General features: G+C 40.9%; 1 protein-coding gene across 1 annotated transcript; it reads right to left on the bottom strand.

Moving 5' to 3' along the window:
• Positions 1-1,475: 1,475 nt before the first annotated feature.
• LOC135614615 (carbon catabolite repressor protein 4 homolog 5-like) lies at positions 1,476-17,714 on the bottom strand. Its single transcript, XM_065112144.1, has 15 exons — positions 17,359-17,714; positions 16,849-17,012; positions 16,085-16,150; positions 15,960-16,012; positions 14,790-14,871; positions 7,674-7,729; positions 7,375-7,456; positions 4,848-4,940; positions 4,685-4,717; positions 4,501-4,595; positions 4,246-4,369; positions 3,391-3,476; positions 3,219-3,303; positions 1,995-2,098; positions 1,476-1,909 (listed from the first exon to the last, which is right to left on the bottom strand). The coding sequence occupies exons 1-14, from the start codon at positions 17,564-17,566 to the stop codon at positions 2,009-2,011; spliced, it is 1,317 nt and encodes a 438-aa protein (XP_064968216.1). The 5' UTR covers positions 17,567-17,714; the 3' UTR covers positions 1,476-1,909; positions 1,995-2,008.

The raw sequence follows: 17,714 nt of genomic DNA, 5'->3' as shown, positions 1-17,714 counted from the left end.
ATGAATAAGACGGGACAAAGAAATGAAATGGTCGTTCTATGTGAGAAGCGAATCATCATCACCACCACTGCTCGAAGCCCGCTAGGATTCCTTGAATGTCGAACTCGATACCCTCCAGCCCGGAGGCGAGCAGCAGAACCCAAAGTTTAATCTCCGGCTGGGTGTGCGGTAAAACATGGTGATGCTAAAAGTATTTGGTGAGTCGTCGGATACCCAATCGCTTCGGTCGAGGAGGGTTGCCAGAGGGAAGAGCCCATGCTGTTGTTTTGGAGGTATCCATCCATCGACACCGCTTGTCGCTTTGTATCGGAAGATCGAGGGTAGGATGACGAGGGCCACAACACACGGATAAGATGGGATGGGAGTCATGGCTTGTGGGGGATCCGATGGAGTCGCAGACAAGGAAATCGACCGTCTTTTGGAGCTACTCCATGCGACACCGAGAGATTAGTCAGCCGGCTTTATCTTACCATGTTACCTCAACCCATCGATGACCACGAGTGCCAGTGGAAAGGTAACACGTCTTTGTCTTCCCCCCGGCGCTGCTTTCCTTGGACGTATCGATCTGTACCCTCCTCCACTCACTTTCAGTACAATTAACTTTGTGTTAAGGAATGGCTACACGATCTTTTGTTTTCTTTCGTCATCGAATCATAACGTAACCCATCTATCTATATAAGAAAAATAATCCACCAAGGCTCGATCGTTAAGGACTCGCACGTTATAAAGGGGCCGCCACAAAAAGGTATAAGAGCTTTCCTTCTCTTTACTCGAGCGTGGGAGAAGGATGTCACCCGATACATTCCTCCCAACACCCCTTCTCTGCCGCAGGAGTATTTTTGGTATCATAATAAGGATCCACCTCAGCCAGAGTTCAACCTCCGAGCCGAGATGGTGCTGCTTGCGACACCAATCGTTCTCGTCTGTCTTGGTCACTCACCACAGGGCTCGGCTGCCGCTGGGAAGGACAATATGGCTCGGCTGCCACAACAGGGGCGGGGAACTCGTGACGTGAATAAAGTCTTCCGAGAAACAAACCCGACATCATTAATTCCTCACATGAAAACATGCGAACAAGTCCTTGCACTCACACCAACTCTTAAACCAAAAGAGTTGCTGCCTTTCTGTGCTGTGAAAACTTTTTGCACATACATCAAGTAACAAAATGAAGTCTCATGAATAAATATACATTGGCAACCGACATTCATAGAAGCACCAATGATCAGTACGATACAAATGATTAAAGAGAGTGCGTGTATAAAATTAATCGCATCTTCAAAAAATCAACGAACCATAATTTATTGGGCTACAGCCGTATGCTTGCTAATTCAACAGCATGTTTTCCCGTACCACAAAGTCCTGCATCAATATTTGACCCAGTTAATATAACTAAAACATAAGATTGGTCAAGGCTTGATAATTAATCAACTACAGTTTCAATACCATGTATCTTTGGACAAAAGTAAACATGTCTATGAATAATTAAATATAGATCTAACTTTCTTTTATGAGCAATTAAATCTAGACTTTGATACAATAATAATGTTGATCTAGGAGTCTCGTGCTACTGAGAGTCCAAATTCAAGTCACAGAAACAGGTAAGGCTTCTATGCAGACTCCACATAGGTAGGAGGAGCCTTTTGGGTACGGAAAGGTTTCCACTCCCCTCTCCTTGTCTTTTCTTCCCTGCTGTTCCTAATCCTTTCGTCATTTCCACTCCCATCCTGGTACAACGTCACCCCACCCCTTCAGAGGCGTGATAGTGCGAGTTGAGGTCAAAAGGCAAAAAAAAAAAAGGGTGACATTATCTAAAAATGTCAAAATTAGAGATCTTAACAAGTAAACACAAAACCTGACTCAACGACAGCCAACACTGTGAAAATGAGAAGCCAGCAAGTATCTAGTGCACCTGCAAATATAGTATAAGCAAGATTACAATGGCCATGACATCTATATAGAAAGAAAAAAATAGAACATTATAAAAAATATTTTACCAATCAATCTTTAGCTAATGATTGTCCATAGTACTAGCAGCGTTGGCCTCATCATTGATGAAAGCAAATTTACACACCAAAGCAAGATGATCACTACCCCATTTCTGTAGAAGAATAATGGCCAAACAAGAACCGAGATGAAAGGAAAAGGGGGTAATATGGCCATCATAAATTCATCGTCCAATATAATAACATAAGATATATTTTCTATCATTAAAACGGTAAACAAGTGATACCACAAGACCACAAAAAAGATAAAGCAAAAATAATAGCTTTGAAAAGAAGCACTGATCAGTTGAAAAGAGAACAAGATCAGCTTTTGTTTAGAACCGACCACTAGCAGCCTACAGGAAAAGAATAGACACTTCAAAAAGAATAGTATCTAGTCAACCATCTTGCCTGTTCTCTCTTCTATTCTTCATAAAAAACTTCAGTTCCAGTCTCTCCGACAGCACCTCTGTTATGTGTCCAAGTTCCTAAGACATCATTGTTTGCAAGGTTTTCAGTTTAATCATATAACCCCATTCCGATAGTGTGTCGGTTGATGCCAGTAACTTGTGAGTTAGCCAGTTAGGACAGGTTGGCAGAGATGAAAACCGATGGCAAACAATGATGGTCATATGCTAAGTTGCAACACCATATGTGGCATGCTTCTGTTTCCCTACCATGCTGACATGTGCTGGTTGGCACAATCTGCATGCACAATCCTTAATCGACAGGTATCCCAGAGGCTACAACTCTATTGGACAATAATGCAAAGATGTCAACATCATTCATGGATTCATACATTTGAGTGATCTTTTACAACTTTTTCCCACACCTAAATACATACTCATATGTGTTGTTTTCTTGATCTTAATATTTAGCATTCTTCATATTAAAATATTTACCTCCGTTTTATATCTGGACAACGATCGCTTGTCAATCATAAGCAAACTTAATTCTCCCTAGTAATATTTCGTTCTTCCGGGATACTCCTGAAAGATATTCTTTGTGTAAAGTAACCTTTTTCTAATTCCAACATACCAAAATGGAAGCTTCTTGCAGCTTGTTTAAATTCCTTCATTAACAACTTTGAAATACAACTACTTTCCTGGTTATCCTCTTCCAAAATTTGTCTAATCACTTAACACCAAATCAGAAATGAAATAAACTCTTGAAGAAAATGGAATGAGGAGTTCACGAGAGCTGTCACATAAATGGAAGTACAGGATAGGCATATACCTTACTAGGAAGACCTCTCAGTCTTCGTAAAACTTTGATTGGTAAGGTATCAACCGCCCCAACAGGAACTAGTGCAGAAGAATGCCTGGATATCATTTTTTTTTTAAAATTGCAATAAACATTCTTGTTTTCTAGCAGCAGAAACTTTTGACTTTGAATAAGAAATTATCACCAGATGTAGTCAACAGTTCCCATGAACTTGGAGTGACAAGAAGTAGCCAAAGGTTCACCATTTTCATCTCTTGTGTGGAGATTACCCTGACACACAAATTGCAATATGAAAATAGTCAGAATATCTCAACTGATGACAGAAGAATAAACTAGTGCTCATAGAGAAAAGGTGCCAGAACTATTATGATGACTTAATTCCAAGAAAAAAATCATCGGGTCCTTAAGATGGTTACTTTTTCAGAACCAAGAATATTTAAGCAGTAAATGCAAAACCATATGCATCTGCATGGATGGATACTCAGGTACAACTTTCACTGCAGAACATAAATTTTAGAACCACAATTGTTTTTTAAATTTTCATGCCTAAACTTGAAGGTTTCACCAGGTAACAAGAAATGGCAACAAATTCAAAGCTAATAACAAGAAACTCAACTATTTACCTTGTTTATCAGGAAACAAAAAATCCTTGTGTTCTAGTTTATTTTATGGCTTGATTGTGGAGCTAAATTTTACATGTACATGACCTTTTGTTATTATATTTGTGTGTGTGTGTGTGTTTCCATCTGGTGAATTTTCAAATAAATCCATAAAGAATATTAATAGGGCAGATACAACCAAGTGGATTGGTGTGTTGTTTTCAAATGCTTGTGGAACTTATCAACTGACTGATGTCATAATATTCAACAAGCTTTCCACTATTGATGTATCAACAAGCACCACGGTGCTAGAAGTTAGAACCTCACTAACAGATGTTCCCAATTAACCCCTTGACAAAAGAAAAGTTTGACTCAAATTCAATGACAAGCATACTACAGAGTAAGAAAAGAAAAAACAAAGAGCAATGACTAGAATTTACAGGAACCCCTCGATATGCACTGGAAAGGGTTAGCGGGTTCTGCAAACGCGTGCATCCTCTCCTTCCAGATGCAAGGCAGACTTCTTCTTCACTCCATCTAAACTTCTGCTGACTTGCCATGCACCTCCACATCCAGCAGATTTAAATATGTAGCATCACTCAAAATTAGCTAAGAGATAATAATCACATAATGCCAAGTGGCCAACATTCTTGTCAAAATAGAAGGTCTTAGACAGAGTCTCATATTAAAAAGACCTGAATCGATCATGCTGAATAGCATAGGTCATCTGTCTTACTGGATATTCAATTTGTCCAGAGATCTTCTTCCGATCATATTGAAGAATGTCTAGCTGCAATATTTTAATTTGGAAAGTAAGGTTATTCGGCCATATCTTTAACCATAAGTATTTTCACAAAGAATGAAGCATCAAATCACTACCTCATTCGAAGTTAAGAACTGGCATATTGCACTCTGAGTAACGATGATAATGTTCAGCTCCCAGAAACAAAAGATTATGAATGTTTTTAAATTAATAACAATTCCCTTTCATAAGATCTAGTGCACAATAAATTAGAAAGTCGATAACAACAAGATATACAACCTTTGGCGTGCTATTCAAGTCACCAGAAATTACAACAGGACTGTTGCCATACTGTTTTGACAATGTATTTGCTCTCTCTAGTAACACCCGCATCTATCAGAGCAAGAAAAACAAGGAACCAATCAAACACCTATTTCAAAGAATAGTGTAAATATATTAGGATGTAACACATCCAAAAGCAAGTCATCTCACATCCCATGTCTTCTTTACAAATGCATATATGCAGCTGGCACATTTTTTTAGAAACACAATTATGGTCAAACAACTTTAATTGCAACATATTAAATCAATAAATGTCTTTATCATTATCATAGTATTGTATTCATTCGATTCACAGATATCTCAAATGGACTGGGAAAAAATCCACAAAAAATTACTATCAATTGCCTTAAAGGAAAGCATCAGGATTCATTTTTTCCTACAATTCATTAACACAATCATTATGGAAATCATAGGACGCTAACACCTAAAGGTTCCGTACCCATGATTTGATACCACTAAAAGGTGTCATGCCCTGAGATCTTTGTAAATAACACTAATAAACAATCTCAGAGTTGCAGGCCATTCAGATCAAATAAGTAAATCCAATTTATTGTTTAAAAAATAAATATCCATATGTCTAATCTATTCCTGCTGATGTCTCCATGAAAGAAACTAACTCTGACTAAATTATAGATAATAGAACTTCTTGCTAATCACTTTAAGTAAAGTGCTCTGAAACATTAAACAAACAAGTAGATCGACATTCCATGTTAAGTAGGTTCTCCAAATAATCTCAAAAAATCAACTAATAATGGTCGACTAAAAAGTTATGAAGCAAATAATCAAAATAACATTTAAATATTCATGCTATAGATATGAAGCATGTCTCATCCAACATACGCCATAGTGTCCACAACAAACATCAAGGGCATTGATTGGATGTCTCGACGGATGCTCCCCAAATGGCTGATGGAATGTCTTAACCTTTAAGTTTTTATTCTCCCAACAGCTGATGGAGATATCCCATCATATCGACCTGAACCAGTTCAAATCAAGTTAAACCAGGCTCAAACCAACGGCATGGCCCCGACTCGCTTGTGCTATGGCTAAACCACATGACTAGATTGCCTGTTGGGCTTACTACAGGCCAGCCACATAGGCTGCTAGCCTAGGCCAGCCACTTGGGCCATCCTGGCTGGGTGGCTGGCCTGGACTCAGGCTTGAGTGAGGCTCACAACTGAGCTGACTTGCCCTAGCCAGCTTGTTTGAGGCTGTGTTCAACTGCTTGGGCCTGACACTGGGCTCATGGTCTGGGTCTGGTCCATGTGCTCATTGGATCTGATCCAACCGGACCCGAAGCCAATCGAGTCAGCCTGGTCGAATCCGACCTGGGCATGGATAGCCATATCAGGCCCAAGCCAGACCATCCCTATGTTGGACCAGCTTTGAACTGATTCCCCTCTCTCTCTCTCTCTCTCTCTCTCTTTATTCCCCCATAAAAATTAGATTATAAATCCTAATAATTTAGATTAATCACAATAAAATAATAATACCATGCTACAAAATTAATCAACTAAATAAGAATTGGATTACTAATCAAACCATCAATATTATTTCATGAATTTAATTTTGTGTTGACAAATATATTATAACATTACATTATCTTCAGAAAAATATTAATGTACAAGAGAACAATTAGATAATAGTGCAAACATGGGCTATTAATGCCCTACTAACATTATTGTACTAGATTAAATTCATACAATAATTTATTTCTAGATCTAACATGGAAGTATACTCAAATCAAGAAATAGTTTTATAACCAATAAAAATCCGATTAATTTACAATAATTTCAAAAAACTTAATAATATAAAATAATAAATTTAAAAATAGAAAAGTAGTGAAGAAAATTACCGTTCTCCTTATACCAATGACTCCCTCTTGCTATCAATCCGATCACCCAAGCCAAATTGAGCTAGCCGAAGAATTGATGCAGATGAGAGGGAACGGGTAGGGCCGATAAGCTAGGGTTTATATAGAGGACAGACCATATAGGATTTAATTCTAATAGAACTGAAATTCCTATCCGCATAACTATTTAAGTTACATGAGACTCCTATTTTATTAATTTTCGAAATACAATAATATTATAAAATTCAGGGGTTACAACTTGTGTTACTCTCTCCATCTATATTCTTTCCCTTTTTGTCACTTTTCTTGTTGCTTTTTTGCAACAGGCACACAAAGCTACAGCGATATAGAAGACCTGACTGATGGCATTTAACTAGCTAGCCATTGGCAAGCTGCATCAATGTAGAAGACCTTGCTGATGGCATTTACCCAGCTAGCCATTGGCTGGAATCAGGATGTGCTATGTAATTAAACTCCTTGACTTAAGCTACCAAAAAAAAGCATCAATAATATCCATGACCAAAGAGATCATTTAGCAAATAATCAAGGTATGGTAGAGGCAAACAGGTGACTGTTTTACATAGACAAAACAAAAAAATCAATAACTTTATATGGGCACTTGGACTAGTATACCTGTCCCAACTTGATATCGCCACGATTTGGATTGAATAAGACATGGATGTTGCCAACAAGTAAAGTCCGACAAGACATTGGCCTACGATTTTTAACGGCATCAGCAACCAATATCGATAGAAAAAACTATATTTTTTATCTACTTAAAAATATTGCAACTGGTTGTGTGACAACAAACCATAACCATCAATGGTTGTCTAATGCATGAATTCCATTTTTGCTCATTAAAGCAAATTTACCCCCAACAAGAACAAGAGATAAACTACCATTTTGTATATATCAAGGTTTAGAAAACTTACTCAATTTCAGAACCTGCATCTTTATCCACCCGATCGTTTGATTGATTGAGAGATACCTGAACGATCGGAATAAAGATAGAAAGCAAAGAGTACATTAAGCTGAAAACATCTCAAACCATTAAATCATGAGAAGGATAAAAGCATTACATTTTGCTTTAGCTTATGGTGACAGCTTATGTGATGTTAAATATGCAAGTACAGTTTCACTCAGCACAAAACAAGGACCACAACTCAACAACAAATTCCTACATGATGCTCGTCATTCAGATCCATAAACAAAGGAACTTTAAATTGCACTGCCCACAATGGGCAATAACAATGACACCATAAACAGATTAATGAATAAATGCCTAAACCTCCGATTTGTTAATAGCCAGAGAAACAAACAACTTGTCATAAGTGACAGATAAAATAAGTGAATAAGTAAAGAACACTAGCATGAAGAAATAAAGACAGGATTGAGTTTCCAGTTTCGCTCTTGCAAGATCTGAGACCACTGAGCTCTCAAATCAGGATACCCCTTATGACTTAATATTTACCTATGGATGACAATGGACAGGTTATCCGTGAGTTTCACTCTACCAGTCCCGGGACCCAATTAACTATCTAGGTACATGAACTAATCCCATGCCCAACTCAAATGCCTATTTTCAAATTCATAATTGTTCCATACCTGTTTCACGGGTATCCAACCCGGCATAAGCACGTCAGGGAGGTAAGAGTGCCAAAACACTTGACCTACTGTCCTCCCTAGAATTACTTGGAAGATATTCATGATGAGTTGGTAAGTCAAGAGTACACTCAGTACAACATCTCATTGGCTATTCACATTTCAACAGTTAACAGCAACATAAAGAAGCATTCTCACTGGTTCTTTTTGGTTAAATTGTGTATCAAGGCAGAAATAAAAATATGATCCAACAATAACAGATTGAATACACAGAAAAAACTAGGTGAAATGCCCAAAGTGCATATTCAGATATCAACCAAAATTTTGCCTCGCCAAACAGTGAATGCCTTATTGGCTTACACTAGAGGAAACCAGATTCCTCCTTAGTTTCAGTTCCTTAAGAATGTTGTCCTCATCTACAATCAAAGAACTAGAGCCATGGAATGACAGAAAGAAAGCATCTATTAAGCAAAGTCTTAGAAAAAAATAGTGTGGTGCAGTGAAAGTCTCTTTGAAAGAAGAAAAAACTATCCATCTGTAATTGGTAGAGTGCATTTACAAAGAATCAACAACGAAAGACTTAAGAATTTATATCAACCAAAGGACACAAATCACATCAATTAGCCAAGGAGAACCTTCTTCATTAATTAACAAAGATGTACTTGTTAAACTAGAAAAATAATCTTTCATCATTTCATTTGATGCAGATTAGAGAATTGCTATGAAGTAACTCAATACGCAACTCACAAAATGCTACCTGTGGGTCAATACACAAACCACAAAATACTCTGTTCCAATTGTTGGGAGTTACAGGCACTCGAATGAGCAACCACAGGCCTTCAAATTTTCAAATCTTTAAGTGGTCAAAATGAAAATTAAAATGCCTTAGAATTTTCATATATTTAAGTGGTCAAAATGAAAATTAAGCCCCACACAAAAGCAGCCCAATTATTCTTGTGATCAGGACTCAAAAATGCATGGTCAAATAAATAGTGGATTATGCATGTGAAAAGCTATGTCAATTTATGACTGGCTTGAGTGGTGATTGGAAAGTATCAATTTATAACTTCTTATACGGAGTTTGGACATGGTGTGGAAATCCAACTCGCTTACACTTGCAACAAAAGGAAAGTGTAACAATATGCACGGATAACTTGAACCGAGATTTAAAGTTCAATGTAACTATAAGCAGGGTCTGACGTACCGAACCGTACCGCCCGGTACGGGCGGTATGTACCGGTCCGATAGGTTGTCGGTACGCGGACCGCCTGTTACCGGTCCGAGTGCACTGAAGCACTGTAGCAGTGCTACAGCACTCGGCACACCTGGGTGTACCGCTCTGTCACGGACTTAGCTGGATTTGCCTAAGTCGTGCGGCACCCTTGCGTGTCCGTCCGCAAAGGTCAGCCTCCCATTGTCCCTTAGGACCACCAAAAGAGAGAACGGGTTAAAGAGAACGCCTCAATCGGGATCCACAAGCAAACATCTCCGAAAAACACTTCATAGATAATGCAAATTACAAACAGACTTTACAAGCTCTGAACAGTGGCACAACAAAGGGTAAAATGGTCCATTACAGACCGAGAATCTCTCGTACGTGTCAACATGACACAACCTTTATTTACAAGCCTAAAGAGGCCATCAACCCAACTAAAATGGGACTATTAAGCCTTCGGCCGCCCCTTTACATGCTGTACAAGGCATGAACATGCCAAAAGACACGGACATACATAAGCATTACATCAAACACCTTGTTTAGAAGTTTGTCCATGACATTCTCCCCCACTTATTCCTTCGACGTCCTCGTTGAAGCCTTTGTCGACACTGCAACTCCTCACCTTTGCTGAGTCTTCAATCCTCTGCTCCAGCTACAATACGCCTCTTGGCTCCTTGCTGCTCTCCGCTGCTGTTTTTGAGTAGTCGAACCTTTGATCCGCCATGCTGCTTCAACTCACCAATGACTCTGACTCTGGTGTGGGGTTGGCTGAGTTGTGTTGATCCTTGTTGATTCCTGCGGATCCCCCAAATGAAGGAAAAGACCATCCTTACTGCGCCAGTCTTTCAAATTCCTCATGCTGCTTGAACTGGGTGGATGCTTGTTGGAGCTTTAACGAGCATCATCTCGTAAACTTCTGAAGTTTTGGGTCCTTCCTCCACAAAATTTGCTCATTGACTCTTCCTTCACTTAGTTGTCACATCCAAGTAGGTTCGCATCACTTCCGCTTTCGATTGGCATTTCGTTGGGAAATGAAGCGGACAATCTACTCTCAGTAGCACTGATCACCGTTGGTGAGGATTTGACAACTATTGTCTTCCATTATCTTCGAAGGGTCTTTGAACATATGCAGAGCTCCTCTGCTGGATAGTTAAGAGAATTGGGGTACTCGGTTTCACCCATTCTCTTAGGAGTTGAGAAGGCAAAGGTTACTTGACTTCGCCCGCCTCCTCGAGGTTGTACTTCATGCATCGAGCTGGTTACTGGCCTTCGCCTGCTCTTTGCTCACACTTCTGAAGTACATGAAGTGTTTGCACTCCTTGCGTTGAGTTAGCTACTGTGATTCACCTTCTCAATGCCATTGAACTTCTGGAATGCAGGAAGTTTTCACCCCAACTTGGAGTAGTTCTCTCATAGGTTTGGTCGCCTCTGGGATTGTACCGTCTTCTCCATCAACCCTGCCGCCTACTCCACTGAGTAGCAAAGGTACAGCACCGCGTACTGCCTGCTTCGTTCCTTGGTTATGCACTCTTGCATGACCCGAAGTCCTTCACTTTCGGCTATCTTGATGAGAAGCACATTGACACCGGTCTTACGAAGTTCTTCGGCCTCTGCCCTTCAGCCTTGTCTCGGTACTTGGAGATTGCCTCTGCATTCTCCACCTCCTTGGCCCCTTTCACGACCAAGCGCTCTCCTCCATGAGAGCAAGGGATCAATGGCTTTCACGGAAGTCCCGCCTCTGCGGTACCATGGCACTGTCATGCCCATGGCCCTACTATCCGTCGCCTCGCATCTGCATCCCTTTTCTTCACAATCAGTAGATATGTCTCTGTGGCACTCCTCTGAGTCCACCTCCATTCTAACTAATGCTTGATTTTGGGTAGCTAAGTCCCTCTGGACTCGTCGTCGCTTCCTCGCCCCTTTCGACCCCCTGCTTCAACACCTCTGTGTTCTCCAAGCAGTTCGTTTGGTCGATGGAAAGACAGACTGCAACTCCCATGCATGGCCTCTGCCATCACGTTGTAGGGTTTGCACCGATTATGTTCTCCTTAGCTTCCTTGGTAGCAACGTTCGCTTACTCGGCCTTGTCCTCTGACTTGCCGGGCTCCCTTAAGCGAATATGAGCTCTGGAGCAGTCCAACTCTCCAACTGCTTCGATCATACCTCTGCATGATCAAGTTCCTCCCATGGAACTCACTTGTACTTGCATTCGAACTTTTCCCTTGGTGAAACACAGCCCCCATATGCTGATGACCAAGGCTTTCATCCGAAGCAAAATTCGATGCACGCACGGAAGACCCGCCTCTGCGGTACCATGGCCTTCACTCTTTGAATCCATATCCCTTCTTGCCGTCGTGTTGTTCACCGAAGTGGAGCTTCCAGTAGCTCCCGATCATACCTCCATATGATATAGTCCCTCCCGGGACTATGTCGTGTGTATCGCATTGCCACGAACTGTTCCACCACGATCCGCTGCACCATGTCGCCTCCTAGTGACATCACCATTGCATTCTGATCCTTGTGGAAAAACTCGAACTGTGAACCCTCCATGTGTGGCCTCTGCCAATACATCGCAGGGTCTCCTCCACCTTCGATTTTGTTTGCTCCTTTGGCAATCGACCTTCATCCACCCACTCTTGGGTCACACCTAGATGAAGCACCGCTCTAGGACAGTCCGTCGCCTAGTAGCTCCCGAAGTCCACCGACTTCACTGTAATTTGTGCACCGTTGTCTGGATCCTGGGCCTCTGCCCCTACCAGCACAATCTTCGTTGCGCACTGCTTCCTTCATGGCAACTTGAATGGCGACACTATGGCATATTCTTCAAGAGTACCCGCCTCTGCGTCCTCTTGCCCCGTGCTAAGGTCTTCTGAACCCAACTTCGCCTCCGCAAATTGAGTCGCCTTAGTTCCTCCATCAAATGCTCCTCCGAGATAAGGTGCATGTGCCCAGAAGCACCCTTCGTCTTTGGCACCATGCAAGATGAGTCCACTCCGTTAGAATGAAGGACCCATGGAACAACATGATCCTACTCTTGCCTCTGCAAGAGTTCATGTCCTTGACCTCTGTCTAAGGAAAGCACTGTGCCTCTGCTCATGTTCCAACTTCTATGCTGGCTCCCTTCCTGCGGCTTGGGTACTTCGCCAAGTTACACCCAAGTTGCTCCGCTCCTCGTTTTTGCATTGTGTCGATGGTGGCCCTCGCGCCCACCATTCCACGGGTCAGCCCTCCCTTGAGTCCGATATCCATATCGACTCCAAGTGTGCCTTCATTTAAGTTGCTTTGGGTCGCTCCCCCACTTGATCTCGCAATGCATCCACCAATGCATTCTCTCAAGCGAGATCATGCGACGACTCCTCGCCGCTTGCTCAGTCCATCGAGCTTCGTGGAGTTATTGTTTGTTGAGGTACTCCTCCTCAACATGTGCGGTCCGTCGCACATGATTCTCCCTCTGGAGAGCCGGGACTTATCCCTCCTGGATAACTGTCCCATTGGAGCAACATCTCTCTTCGTTTCGGAGACCACCATCCCCTTGGACTACTCCGATCTGCTGAACAAACCGTGCACTGTTCTGCCTCCTGCAAACGCACTTTGCTAGATTGCGACTCCACGTCAATACAGCCCCCGCTGCACCACTCAAGGCCTAGCAACATGCTGAACTTGTTGCACACTTCAGCCTCCTGCGGACGTATCATTCACATGCCGAAGAGAAAGTTTCAATGCTCCATGGCGCCGAGTTTCGGCGCCTTGGGATGGCCACGAACATTCCATCGTCCGTATACAAGCCCATGCATGAGTACCAAATTCTTCGAGTTAGCAATTCCCCCCACCTCTGTGAGCTTTGCATAACTCTTTTGGTCGTTGAGCAACTCATTCCACCTTGGATGGTCTCATCCTTTACCAAGCGCCTCGCTTGTCTTGAGCACCATCAAGTATAGTTGTCAACGTTGAGCCGTAGCTCAAACTCAGCCATCCCAACCTTTGTGCGCTCCACATTCTTCCAAGCTTGCCTGTTCTCGTGGTGCCTCTTGCGCGAAGGGTTGGTCATTCCTCTGAATGCCAATCTCGGATGCCCGCTCCTCTGAGCGACTCCTTTTCCCTACATCTCCATACCCGTTTTCCCCCAAACGGTCGCGCGTGTGCTGACTGCCCTCAACGCAGCCCCGCTAGGTCCCCCACGTTTGCATGCTAAGTGTTTCTATGAGTGCTTGTCCCGCTCTGATACCATCTGTCACGGACTTAGCTGGATTTGCCTAAGTCGTGCGGCACCCTTGCGTGTCCGTCCGCAAAGGTCAGCCTCCCCGAAGCCTCCCATTGTCCCTTAGGACCACCAAAAGAGAGAACGGGTTAAAGAGAACGCCTCAATCGGGATCCACAAGCAAACATCTCCGAAAAACACTTCATAGATAATGCAAATTACAAACAGACTTTACAAGCTCTGAACAGTGGCACAACAAAGGGTAAAATGGTTCATTACAGACCGAGAATCTCTCGTACGTGTCAACATGACACAACCTTTATTTACAAGCCTAAAGAGGCCATCAACCCAACTAAAATGGGACCATTAAGCCTTCGGCCGCCCCTTTACATGTTGTACAAGGCATGAACATGCCAAAAGACACGGACATACATAAGCATTACATCAAACACCTTGTTTAGAAGTTTGTCCGTGACAGCTCGGTATACCGTATCGTACCGGTACCGAGCCCAGGTCGAAATACCGGTACGGTATGGTATTGCGAACCTTGACTATAAGTATCATCTACCAGAGGATCTAAAACTTCAAGAAAATCCAATTAGCCATATAAGATACAGGTTTTGTCTTTAAAAGACAGCTCATTTCAAAAAACTAGCTACAGAATAAACATCCTAAAAAAAGGGAAAAAATGAACCATAAATCACGAAAGATAAAGACAATAATCTCATGCTGATTTAATTCATGTTATTATGTATTTAAGCAGATGCACAAAATATAAACTAATAATTCAATCATATAAAATTTAAGAAAATGAAAATTTTCATCCAGCAGTGAAAGACAGAAGATAAGCATACAACAGCTAAAATGTAGATAAAAGGAACAAGCCAGTGATGACCTAAATCATGTGCAGTTCAGTTTTATTTAACAAACCAAAAAGCATCTCACTTTGGAATTAGTAAATTAAAATGAGGCAGAAGTAAAATAAAAAACTGAGATAAGAACATTGTGATTATCACAGAGAATCAACTATACCTTTAAAAGGCAAAGTTGTGCGACATTGTTCCGAAGACCAAACTTTTGGAATTCTATGTCTTCTTGGCACAAAAGAGTAAATCTACCCTCAAAATAAACATATCATGAGAAAAAAAAATTAGTGTGGGTACCATGGATCAGGCAGAAAACACATTAAAAAAAAAAATCCATTTTCGCATAAGTTAAAGTCACACACCAACAAGTAAGCATTATCTCATACCCAATCAGCTCATCAATCAAATTACAGTCAACTTTAACATTCCTCTGTTGAACTCAACAGATGATGCTAAGAGTTAAGCTACCAAATGACCTGCCTTGAATATAAATCTCAACTGATATAATTAATGAAGAAACCTACCTCATTGGTTTTATAGTTCAGGTTCAAGCAAGCCACTCATAACTTCTAAGTTTCTAGTTTTAAAAAGGAATGAAGAAAAAACCTGATAGTGTGAACTTACACCATCTATGAGGTGAAAATTAGCAGCCACAGGGTCAAGTGACACAATCCCAAACTATAGGCAACGTTATACAACTTTTAGTCAACCATATAAGAAAAACTTACAGAAACAACATAACCTGCTATCTAGTTCACAGTAATGAAAACATTTTCTGTACTAAAACTCCAATACTGTCCCATAAAAAGGCAGTATTTGTTAAATGTAAGCCAGATATTTGTTAAATGAATAATGCTTGCAGTGGTATGCTTTGACATTTCTGCCTAAATCGCTTGCAAATGTTAAGCAAGTGAATTGTATAAAAGTCACTAGATTGCTTTGATTGTTTAAATGTATGTTTCCCTTGCTTTACAATAACAAGCAAAGCATGGTCTTTTCAGAAGGGCCACAGGTCAAGCTATTTAACCAACGGTCCTGGAAGGCTGCTATGACTTTGAATATATAGATTGCACATTTTTCTCATCAGCATGCTCATTAATCATCACAGAAGGTTTTCCTATGACAGAATAATAGCCAGTATTTTCATAACAAGATTGTTCAAAACAACTACTCAAATTGTATCAGTGAATGGCCAGATCATTGTAAACCAAAACTAACACAAATGCTGTATCACCTTTATTTAGTTAAGCACACAAGAAAGTCTATGTCATACAAGTTTCACAAATATCATCTTTTATATACTACATCATCCTCAAGAAAGTAAAACAAAACTTACTCTTTCTCCTTCCAAAAAATAGCACAACCATCAGTTGCTTCCCCAGTTCTTTGCTGAAACACCAACATATAGAATGTTCACAGGAACATATGCAAATTACAAAAATCTTCGGGACCAATACACACCTTATAGATACCAGTATAGCCATCCTCCCGAAAAAGATCAGCCAAATCATCAAATTTGTCAACCTCCTGTGGTCCAATGATAATTGTCATACTTGAAGATATGGAGTAACAACTTTAGTTATTATCAAGCCCAAAACTAAAAAAAGTGGATGGATTAATTACCTGTTTGCAACTAAAAGTATTATGCCATAGATACTGATGTTTTGAGTTCTTGTGGACAGCAGATGGATGTGATAAAACAAATTGACGATTGTGGAGGAACAACTATAACTAAGTAACAATCAAGCCAAAATCCACAAAAGGTGGATTGGTTGATATCTTACATAGATTTTGTCTTTTATATGTTGGTTTCATTTTTTTTAAATGTTTAGTAATGAAATATGAAGGTAAAATCATCTTTTAATACATAATACTTTTTATTTTATCAAGCACAAATAAGAATTATCACTTCAATGATAAAGAGCACAAAACAGATATAGAAGGCATGAGTACATCCATAGAAACTATGCAGAGTTCTGCCAGAAAACATAGGTAACTCATATGCCACAAATTGAGATGAAAAAAAGAGCTTGTTGTTCAGCATGTATAATCCAACATATTTGCCTTTCCAACTATAACTATCTACATCCACATAATGATAGGCAATATCTGTACATAAGAGTTTGCACACAAAAAACCAGTATATGTTTATGCATGAGTATGTGAATTTTATGTAGATACACATTTGACCATGCAAAAAGGTACAACAGGGTGTTAATGCTTACCTGGAAGCACAAAATGCTTGGGTTATATGATCTTAATTCCTTATGCATTCGCCTTTTCCGCAAGTCCCAACTTAAACATTCTGAAGGAATCGAATCATATAAATCCAAATGTTTCAAAGCATTTTCAACTCCCAATATATTGTAGGAAACAATTACAAACCTCTCTGCAAGATACAAGAAGCTTGTTCAGACATCAGTATTGAAAACAGAAAATAAAAGGTTATCACTACAATCTTTTGGTAATGATAAAAGGCGCATATCCACTATCAAAGTCGTCATATATGTTATAAAAGGCAGTGACAAAAAAAAAAAGCTTCTAAAAGTATTAGTTGTCAACCTCAATTAATAAATTGTCGCTTTATTCGAGAGGAATGAAGTTACACAACACTTACGACTGTATTACTGAAACTTCAAACAGGCCACAGATTCAAAAACCGATGTCCTAACCCTAGAAGCCTCAACTGCTGTAAAAAGGGAGAAGAAGAAGCAGCGAGGAGCATATCTTTTTACCCTTGAAAGAGGATAAGTCTCGAGGGGAGAAGACCCATTGGCGAGCCCCATCGTCGGGACGGCCGCCAGTTCGCCGCTGCTTGGCATTGTTGGCACGGTCGCTGCGGCCGCCTTCGGCTTGGTGCTTCCGCTTCCGGTGATCCAACAAAGGGCGATGTTGAGCAGGAGGTCGCTCGCGAGGGGCCGTGCCGTCCTCCATCGCTCTCATCACCGGACGCAGGACGCCGGCCGCCGGCGAAGTCTTCTGGCGTTCTCGTAGGGCACAACGACGCTTGAGGTGAATCGGAACGGCGCTGGTGGCCTTCCCCCAATTCTCGTCTCGACCCGGCCTTTTCTTTGTCCCCAATAAAACCGAG

The sequence above is a fragment of the Musa acuminata genome, chromosome BXJ2-6 (genome assembly GCF_036884655.1).
Source record: "Musa acuminata AAA Group cultivar baxijiao chromosome BXJ2-6, Cavendish_Baxijiao_AAA, whole genome shotgun sequence".
Taxonomy (NCBI): domain Eukaryota; kingdom Viridiplantae; phylum Streptophyta; class Magnoliopsida; order Zingiberales; family Musaceae; genus Musa; species Musa acuminata.
Note: the sequence above shows the minus strand (reverse complement) of the source record. Positions and strands in the feature narration are given on the sequence as shown.